The sequence below is a fragment of the Tribolium castaneum genome, chromosome 10 (assembly GCF_031307605.1).
Source record: "Tribolium castaneum strain GA2 chromosome 10, icTriCast1.1, whole genome shotgun sequence".
Lineage (NCBI taxonomy): Eukaryota > Metazoa > Arthropoda > Insecta > Coleoptera > Tenebrionidae > Tribolium > Tribolium castaneum.
Genome location: NC_087403.1, coordinates 6,774,139 through 6,785,126, shown reverse-complemented (window position 1 = coordinate 6,785,126; position 10,988 = coordinate 6,774,139). Strand labels below are relative to the sequence as shown.

The 10,988-nt window shown below is 31.6% G+C and overlaps 1 protein-coding gene across 1 annotated transcript; it reads left to right on the top strand.

Moving 5' to 3' along the window:
• Positions 1-8,636: 8,636 nt before the first annotated feature.
• On the top strand, positions 8,637-10,987 carry LOC656712 (tubulin beta chain). Its single transcript, XM_963221.4, has 3 exons — positions 8,637-8,795; positions 8,853-10,073; positions 10,859-10,987. Exons 1-3 carry the CDS (start codon positions 8,739-8,741, stop codon positions 10,928-10,930), a joined length of 1,350 nt encoding a protein of 449 aa, XP_968314.1. The 5' UTR covers positions 8,637-8,738; the 3' UTR covers positions 10,931-10,987.
• Position 10,988: the final 1 nt, after the last annotated feature.

Sequence of the window (10,988 nt, the reverse complement as noted above, 5' to 3'; positions counted from 1 at the left end):
ACTTTATTTGCATTAAATTTCAAGCAAGCCACTTTCATCGATTGAAATTAAAGACAAAATCAGTATGTGGCAATAAATATTTGAGTGTTATAGTTGCTGTATTTAAATGTGTCACTCAAAATATCAGTTTTCATCACCTCATTTAGAGCCGGTGTACACAACATTGTAATTGCAATTAAATTTTATGAAATTATTGGTTTGTGAAATAAATAAACACGACACAACAATAAAATGGACGTACCTGCGTATCGCTTCCACGTTGGCTACCGTTTGTAGCATTAAAAAGATAATAATAATAAAATGAAACCAAAAAAATGTTTATTTGCATTAAATTTTGAGCAAGCCACTTTCATTCATTGAAATTAAAGTCAAAATTAATACGTGGCAATAAATTATTTGAGTGTATGATTTTATTTTTTTTTACTGAATTTAAAATGAGACACTCAATTTATGACTTTTCAACACCGTATTTAGAGCCGGTGTACACAACATTGTAATTGCAATTAAATTTGATGAAATTATTGGTTTGTGAAATAAATAAACACGACACAACAATAAAATGGACGTACCTGCGTATCGCTTCCACGTTGGCTACCGTTTGTAGCATTAAAAAGATAATAATAATAAAATGAAACCAAAAAAATGTTTATTTGCATTAAATTTTGAGCAAGCCACTTTCATTCAATGAAATTAAAGTCAAAATTAATACGTGGCAATAAATTATTTGAGTGTTTGATTTTATTTTTAGTTCTGAATTTAAAATGAGTCACTCAATTTATGACTTTTCAACACCGTATTTAGAGCCGGTGTACACAACATTGTAATTGCAATTAAATTTTATGAAATTATTGGTTTGTGAAATAAATAAACACGACACAACAATAAAATGGACGTACCTGCGTATCGCTTCCACGTTGGCTACCGTTTGTAGCATTAAAAAGATAATAATAATAAAATGAAACCAAAAAAATAATTATTTGCATTAAATTTTGAGCAAGCCACTTTCATTTATTGAAATTAAAGTCAAAATTAATACGTGGCAATAAATTATTTGAGTGTTTGATTTTATTTTTAGTTCTGAATTTAAAATGAGTCACTCAATTTATGACTTTTCAACACCGTATTTAGAGCCGGTGTACACAACATTGTAATTGCAATTAAATTTTATGAAATTATTGGTTTGTGAAATAAATAAACACGACACAACAATAAAATGGACGTACCTGCATATCGCTTCCACGTTGGCTACCGTTTGTAGCATTAAAAAGATAATAATAATAAAATGAAACCAAAAAAATAATTATTTGCATTAAATTTTGAGCAAGCCACTTTCATTTATTGAAATTAAAGTCAAAATTAATACGTGGCAATAAATTATTTGAGTGTTTGATTTTATTTTTAGTTACTGAATTTAAAATGAGTCACTCAACTTATGACTTTTCAACACCGTATTTTGAGCCGGTGTACACAACATTGTAATTGCAATTAAATTTTATGAAATTATTGGTTTGTGAAATAAATAAATACGACACAACAATAAAATGGACGTACCTGCGTATCGCTTCCACGTTGGCTACCGTTTGTAGCATTAAAAAGATAATAATAATAAAATGAGACCAAAAAAATAATTATTTGCATTAAATTTTGAGCAAGCCACTTTCATTTATTGAAATTAAAGTCAAAATTAATACGTGGCAATAAATTATTTGAGTGTATGATTTTATTTTTTTTTACTGAATTTAAAATGAGACACTCAATTTATGACTTTTCAACACCGTATTTAGAGCCGGTGTACACAACATTGTAATTGCAATTATTATGAAATTATTGGTTTGTGAAATAAATAAATACGACACAACAATAAAATGGACGTACCTGCGTATCGCTTCCACGTTGGCTACCGTTTGTAGCATTAGAAAAAATAATAATAAAAATTAAACCAAAAAAAAATGTTTATTTGCATTAAATTTTGAGCAAGCCACGTTCATTCATTGAAATTAAAGTCAAAATTAATGCGTGGCAATAAATTATTTGAGTGTTTGATTATATTTTAGTTACTGAATTTAAAATGAATCACTCAAACTATGACTTTTCGACACCGTATTTAGAGCCGGTGTACACAACATTGTAATTGCAATTAAATTTTATGAAATTATTGGTTTGTGAAATAAATAAATACGACACAACAATAAAATGGACGTACCTGCGTATCGCTTCCACGTTGGCTACCGTTTGTAGCATTAAAAAGATAATAATAATAAAATGAAACCAAAAAAATAATGTTTATTTGCATTAAATTTTGAGCAAGCCACGTTCATTCATTGAAATTAAAGTCAAAATTAATGCGTGGCAATAAATTATTTGAGTGTTTGATTATATTTTAGTTACTGAATTTAAAATGAATCACTCAAACTATGACTTTTCGACACCGTATTTAGAGCCGGTGTACACAACATTGTAATTGCAATTAAATTTTATGAAATTATTGGTTTGTGAAATAAATAATTACGTCACAACAATAAAATGGACGTACCTGCGTATCGCTTCCACGTTGGCTACCGTTTGTAGCATTAAAAAGATAATAATAATAAAATGAAACCAAAAAAATGTTTATTTGCATTAAATTTTGAGCAAGCCACTTTCATTCATTGAAATTAAAGTCAAAATTAATACGTGGCAATAAATTATTTGAGTGTATGATTTTATTTTTTTTTACTGAATTTAAAATGAGACACTCAATTTATGACTTTTCAACACCGTATTTAGAGCCGGTGTACACAACATTGTAATTGCAATTAAATTTGATGAAATTATTGGTTTGTGAAATAAATAAACACGACACAACAATAAAATGGACGTACCTGCGTATCGCTTCCACGTTGGCTACCGTTTGTAGCATTAAAAAGATAATAATAATAAAATGAAACCAAAAAAATGTTTATTTGCATTAAATTTTGAGCAAGCCACTTTCATTCATTGAAATTAAAGTCAAAATTAATACGTGGCAATAAATTATTTGAGTGTATGATTTTATTTTTTTTTACTGAATTTAAAATGAGACACTCAATTTATGACTTTTCAACACCGTATTTAGAGCCGGTGTACACAACATTGTAATTGCAATTAAATTTGATGAAATTATTGGTTTGTGAAATAAATAAACACGACACAACAATAAAATGGACGTACCTGCGTATCGCTTCCACGTTGGCTACCGTTTGTAGCATTAAAAAGATAATAATAATAAAATGAAACCAAAAAAATGTTTATTTGCATTAAATTTTGAGCAAGCCACATTCATTCAATGAAATTAAAGTCAAAATTAATACGTGGCAATAAATTATTTGAGTGTTTGATTTTATTTTTAGTTCTGAATTTAAAATGAGTCACTCAATTTATGACTTTTCAACACCGTATTTAGAGCCGGTGTACACAACATTGTAATTGCAATTAAATTTTATGAAATTATTGGTTTGTGAAATAAATAAACACGACACAACAATAAAATGGACGTACCTGCGTATCGCTTCCACGTTGGCTACCGTTTGTAGCATTAAAAAGATAATAATAATAAAATGAAACCAAAAAAATAATTATTTGCATTAAATTTTGAGCAAGCCACTTTCATTTATTGAAATTAAAGTCAAAATTAATACGTGGCAATAAATTATTTGAGTGTTTGATTTTATTTTTAGTTCTGAATTTAAAATGAGTCACTCAATTTATGACTTTTCAACACCGTATTTAGAGCCGGTGTACACAACATTGTAATTGCAATTAAATTTTATGAAATTATTGGTTTGTGAAATAAATAAACACGACACAACAATAAAATGGACGTACCTGCATATCGCTTCCACGTTGGCTACCGTTTGTAGCATTAAAAAGATAATAATAATAAAATGAAACCAAAAAAATAATTATTTGCATTAAATTTTGAGCAAGCCACTTTCATTTATTGAAATTAAAGTCAAAATTAATACGTGGCAATAAATTATTTGAGTGTATGATTTTATTTTTTTTTACTGAATTTAAAATGAGACACTCAATTTATGACTTTTCAACACCGTATTTAGAGCCGGTGTACACAACATTGTAATTGCAATTATTATGAAATTATTGGTTTGTGAAATAAATAAATACGACACAACAATAAAATGGACGTACCTGCGTATCGCTTCCACGTTGGCTACCGTTTGTAGCATTAAAAAAAATAATAATAAAAATTAAACCAAAAAAAAATGTTTATTTGCATTAAATTTTGAGCAAGCCACGTTCATTCATTGAAATTAAAGTCAAAATTAATGCGTGGCAATAAATTATTTGAGTGTTTGATTATATTTTAGTTACTGAATTTAAAATGAATCACTCAAACTATGACTTTTCGACACCGTATTTAGAGCCGGAGTACACAACATTGTAATTGCAATTAAATTTTATGAAATTATTGGTTTGTGAAATAAATAAATACGACACAACAATAAAATGGACGTACCTGCGTATCGCTTCCACGTTGGCTACCGTTTGTAGCATTAAAAAGATAATAATAATATAATGAAACCAAAAAAAAAAAATGTTTATTTGCATTAAATTTTGAGCAAGCCACGTTCATTCATTGAAATTAAAGTCAAAATTAATGCGTGGCAATAAATTATTTGAGTGTTTGATTATATTTTAGTTACTGAATTTAAAATGAATCACTCAAACTATGACTTTTCGACACCGTATTTAGAGCCGGTGTACACAACATTGTAATTGCAATTAAATTTTATGAAATTATTGGTTTGTGAAATAAATAAATACGACACAACAATAAAATGGACGTACCTGCGTATCGCTTCCACGTTGGCTACCGTTTGTAGCATTAAAAAGATAATAATAATAAAATGAAACCAAAAAAATAATGTTTATTTGCATTAAATTTTGAGCAAGCCACGTTCATTCATTGAAATTAAAGTCAAAATTAATGCGTGGCAATAAATTATTTGAGTGTTTGATTATATTTTAGTTACTGAATTTAAAATGAATCACTCAAACTATGACTTTTCGACACCGTATTTAGAGCCGGTGTACACAACATTGTAATTGCAATTAAATTTTATGAAATTATTGGTTTGTGAAATAAATAAATACGACACAACAATAAAATGGACGTACCTGCGTATCGCTTCCACGTTGGCTACCGTTTGTAGCATTAGAAAAAATAATAATAAAAATTAAACCAAAAAAAAATGTTTATTTGCATTAAATTTTGAGCAAGCCACGTTCATTCATTGAAATTAAAGTCAAAATTAATGCGTGGCAATAAATTATTTGAGTGTTTGATTATATTTTAGTTACTGAATTTAAAATGAGTCACTCAAACTATGACTTTTCGACACCGTATTTAGAGCCGGAGTACACAACATTGTAATTGCAATTAAATTTTATGAAATTATTGGTTTGTGAAATAAATAAATACGACACAACAATAAAATGGACGTACCTGTGTATCGCTTCCACGTTGGCTACCGTTTGTAGCATTAAAAATAATAATAATAAAAATAAAACCAAAAAAAAATGTTTATTTGCATTAAATTTAGAGCAAGCCACTTTCTTCATCGATTGAAATTAAAGCCAAAATCAGTACGTGGCAATAAATTGTTTGAGTGTTTTATTTTATTTATAGTTACTGAATTTAAAACGTGTCACTCAAACTATAACTTTTCAACACCGCATTTAGAGCCGGTGTACACAACATTATAATTGCAATTAAATTTTATGAAATTATTGGTTTGTGAAATAAACAAATACGACACAAGAATAAAATGGACGTACCTGCGTATCGCTTCCACGTTGGCTACCGTTTGTAGCATTAAAAAATAATAAAAATAAAACCAATAAAAAAGCTTTATTTGCATTAAATTAGAGCAAGCCACTTTCTTCATCGATTGAAATTAAAGCCAAAATCAGTACGTGGCAATAAATTGTTTGAGTATTTTATTTTATTTATAGTTACTGAATTTAAAACGTGTCACTCAAACTATGACTTTTCAATACCGAATTTAAGAAACGCATGTCTGCTACCGTTTGTAGCAAGATATGAAAATAAATTAACCGCAAATGAAAAAAAAAATGCACTGACCTTTGTCTTCTGTTCCGATGCCATCTTCTTCTTAAACGGACCTACTTCAATAGAAGAAACAATGAAATTAGAACAATGTGCCCTTAAATTACTAGTTGAAAATATCACAGATTTTTTTTAATTTTCTAAAAATAAATCACTGCAAACTTACCCTTTAATCCGGATTGTTTCCTCCTTAAAGTCCATTCCATTGGCACTAACACACACTACGCTAACCGCGATCACCGAATTTAAAATTTAAACCAAAAAATTTAGATTTGCTTGAGCACACGTCCGTTCGCGACAACGGCAAGTAACAAACTGAATAAATTAAACGAAACGGCACAATTCACACTACAATTTAAATAAACCGCCTCGCTCTCGCTCCCGCTCCCGGTCCCGATGTGACCCATGCCACTGCTCGCTGTCGACTGCTCCGCCTTCGCCGCCTGCGCCGCACACGTAACCTCGGAACACACAAATCTAAGTAAGTCATTGACAGAAATTGACAAAACAGGTGATCACCAGAAATATTCACTGGCACATTCCGTCAAATTTAGAAACATTTATACACAGAATTATTCAAAATAGTACTGTATTGATCTAGAAAACTTAATTATGACAAATGTATTTGTCTATAAACGTCTAAAATTATAAAAGTTTCGCATGCAGTTAATGGAAAAATAAAAATGCGTGTTTTCATTTAAACAGAAACTGCCAATGTCAAATTTTGATGCAAAAATTAGTGATATTGCAATGCGTATAGCCACAAATTGTTTGTTTGGTTTGTTTTGTTGAAAATTCGGTAGGCTCGAAAAGTTGGGTTATGTTGTTACCTGGAAATGGCAAAATTTACACTATTATATTTTGTCTTCATTTCTGCCCTTTCAGAGCGTTATGATAGGATATTTAGGGCCCAAATCTCTCTACCTTTATTATGTGCTAATGTCAGATAGAGACAAAAGTTCAGAAAATAGGATTAGGTTTATTATGCTCTTTTCTGAAGTGTTGAATTTTAACTTTAATGGATTTTGTGTGCTTTTTTGCACTTTTAGAGCGTTATTAATTATTATTGAATATGTTTAAGGGCAGACAAATCTACCTTGAGTCAACGACATAAACTTCAGTGAGATTGAAATGTATATAGGGACAAATGAATTTCTCGTGTCAGACATTTTTATGAAAAAGGTTGTTTAATCGTTCATAAAGGGCGTGTTAACGTGTATTAAGTTTACCAGGTAATAAAACATATAGTACACCAACTTTTCTATAAAAGCATTTTGCAAAATTTTTATTCATTATTTTCACTATTTTTCTCCTTTCCCTTGTGCAAACGTGAAATGTTGTTGCAAAAATTAGTGGTATTGCCACAAATTTCATATGTTTAATGAATATGTTTAAGGGCAGATAAATCTACCTTAAGTCAATAACATAAACTTCAGTGCGATTTAATGAAATGTATATAGGGCATAAATAAACTTGTCGTGTCAAACATTTCCATAAAAAAGTGTGTTTAATCGTTTATAAAGGGCGTGTTAAAGTATGTTAAATTTACTACGTAATAAAACATAAAGTACAACAACTTTCTATAAAAGCATTTTGCAAAATTCTTTTTCATTATTTTTACTATATTCCTCCTTTCCTGTAATAACTGATTCGTCCTTCGGGGGCCATTCTGAATACTCTTTCGACCTTTTTTTCAAAGAGTATCCTTACATTTGATTGTTATGTATACACTTACAACTTTTTTTTTACTTCACTTTAGGGCACTGAGTGGAGCTACCACCGGAAACAGCTTCCAAAGCATTCGAAAAAAACATTTTTTGTTACATTCCATTCGCAAGAAAGTGAAAAAGGTGGCCACAGTTTATTTGTATTTGATAACATTAAACCAGTTACACCCAAAATACTATTAAATTAATTAAAAAACATTCATTAAATTGATACTTTTTGATCGTAAGAACGCTCGTCAAAAATCACGGTCTGTGCGTAATATGATAATATCTAATAATGTCTGCGTATGAAATTTTCAAGTTTATTAATTTTTATGAGTAATAAGACCTTATGAAATTATTTAGACAAGTGCGCTTGAAGCATTACATCATCCTACACTGATTGTGGTTGACTTTCTTTAAAAATCAGGCAGAACTTCTGCATAGTTTGACCTGATATGGCCAATTACTAAGTTTAAAATTTCACGTAAATTATTTTTTCAAAATGACACACACTTTTGTATTATATCCGATTACAGGGTTTCTTACGTGTAATTTAAGATTAAAAAGCATGATTTGCTCTCTTTATGTTACGAAAATTATGAGTATTACATTATGACTCATTGCGCACAATCTTAATTGTTTTGTGATAGTGGTAAGTGATAAGGAAGCAATTTTAATGCAAATTACGAATTAATTTCAAACAAATTCGCCCGAATAACAAGCGATGTTTACTTATTCTTGTTTAATTATTATATAACTTTGGTTTATATTGATTTTTAAATAAAGATATACTTTTTTAATTATGTCATATCTGATGCCTATTTATTCGTTATCTTATCATCAACGATTTACCATATTTGTGGTAAACAGTCCACTCGTAAGTTTTGTGTAGAATAATAGGGTTGAACCGGCACGTAAAAATGCGTGAAATTGTGCATCTTCAAGTGGGTCAATGCGGGAACCAAATTGGTTCACGGGTACGTACCCTGGCTAAATATAGGAATTACGTAATAATCCGATAATAAATTATCTAGTTTTGGCATACGATATCGAAAGAACATGGCATTAACCCTGTTGGAAAATACGTGGGCGACAATGATCTCCAATTGGAGCGAATTGAAGTGTACTTTAACGAAGCGGAAAACGCGAATTACGTCCCTAGGGCGGTGCTGGTGGATCTAGAACCCGGTACCATGGACATGGTGCGCGCCGGGCCTCTCGGTACCCTCTTCAACCCAAACAACTTCGTTTTCGCTCAGTCGGGTGCCGGGAACAACTGGGCCACCGGTCACTACACCGAAGGCGCCGAAATTTGCGACAACGTCTTGGACGTGATCCAACACGAGGTTGAGAGATGCGATTGCTTCCAAGGGTTCCAGTTCACGCACTCTCTAGGTGGTGGTACCGGCTCCGGTTTTGGCACTTTGCTCACTTCGAAGGTGCGTGAGGAGTACCCTGACCGAATGGTGACAAGTTTCAGCGTGGTGCCATCACCGAAAGTCTCGGAAGTGGTTCTGGAGCCCTACAATGCGACCTTGTCCGTTCAGCAACTGATCGAAAACACCGATCAGACGCAGTGCATTGACAATGAAGCCCTCTACGACATTTGCTTCAACACTTTGAAGAAATCGTCACCGAAGTACGACGATTTGAACCATTTGATTTCCTTGACAATGGCGGGGGTCACCACTTGTTTCCGGTTCCCGGGTCAGTTGAACGCTGACTTGAGGAAACTGTCGGTAAATATGGTACCGTTTCCTCGGCTACACTTCTTCGTCCCCGGATTTGCGCCGCTGACGGCTCCGGGAAGTGTCGCTTACCGGAAATTAAGCGTCAAAGACTTGACTGAACAGATGTTCAGTCCCCGGAATATCATGGCAGCTTGTAATCCGGCAAACGGGCGATATTTGACCGTCGCTACCATCTTCCGAGGACCCGTTTCAATGAAAGAGGTAGACCATGTCATGTTTGAAACACAACAGAAAAACTCGGCCTATTTCGTCGAGTGGATCCCACATAACATCCAAACGGCGGTTTGTGACATATCGTCGCCACACGCCCCCATTTCGTCAACTTTCATTGCAAACACCACAGCCATTCAAGAATTATTTAAACGCATACAGGAACAGTTCTCAGCTATGTTCAGACGCAAGGCCTATGTGCATTGGTATCAGGCTGAAGGCATGGATTTGCAAGAATTCACAGAGGCTGAAAGCAATTTGAATGACTTAATTTCCGAATATCAGCAGTATCAGGTTAGTGTTCCAGGAATCCATCTAATCTATACTTATATCAGCTTGCCATGATTTCGAAAAGTTGTTTCAAGGACTTGTAAAATAAATATTCAGCCTGATTCCTATAATTGTAAGAGGCCTGTGCATGTGTGCACTCAAAAGTTACAAACTAATCAGTAACTTATTAATGTTATAAATCACTTTTGCTTAGAAAAAAAAATTATCGATCAAGAGGTGGGGTAAATATAATCCTAATCTATCCTAATCACCTAAAATGTTGCAATTCTAAATGACACAATAGCAATATTTATGACGTTTTTGAGTATTCACATTATTTTTAAATGATTTAAGTATAATAGTAATAACAATAATAATAATAAATAGTCTTTATTATAGGCAAAGTTTAGTCAAAGCTATTGCAATTTAACCTGATGGCAACTGATATTTTTTACGGTTTTTGATTGTATACTTGTTTACCTCTCTGGTTAGTTTCAAAAATTCAAAAGAAATAAAATAAATAAAATAAAACAAAAAAGTTCTTGTGAACTTTACACCAGAAATATTGCTTTCTAGAAAAAGGTAATTTTTTCCAAGCATAAAGATTTTGGTTTCGCTTTATTAAAGTCTCTTCAGAGGCTGTTTTTACAAGAATTGTTAATTAAAATCAAGAAAAATTTTTTGAAAAATGCCCTACATCAAGGACATGAATTTTGTGGATTAAGTATTTTTGGTTCTGTCTGTATTCCGGATTCCAATTTGCACATAAAATTATGTGAACACCTGTAGATATTGATTTTTGTTCTCAGGATGCGGAAGTTGATGAGGAGTATGGGGATGAAGACGAAACAGAAGAGGACAAATTTGAAGAAGAAACATGATTTCAATACATTGTCAATTTGTTAAAAAAAAGAAATAAAGACAAATAGAGTTTGTAAT

Bases quoted from the DNA above. Each gene is read 5' to 3' on its own strand.
- LOC656712 (XM_963221.4), top strand. From the start codon at position 8,739: ATGCGTGAAATTGTGCATCTTCAAGTGGGTCAATGCGGGAACCAAATT. The intron at 8,796-8,852 runs GTACGTACCCTG...TAAATTATCTAG, and splicing joins GGAACCAAATTGGTTCACGG to TTTTGGCATACGATATCGAA. The intron at 10,074-10,858 runs GTTAGTGTTCCA...TTTTGTTCTCAG, and splicing joins CCGAATATCAGCAGTATCAG to GATGCGGAAGTTGATGAGGA.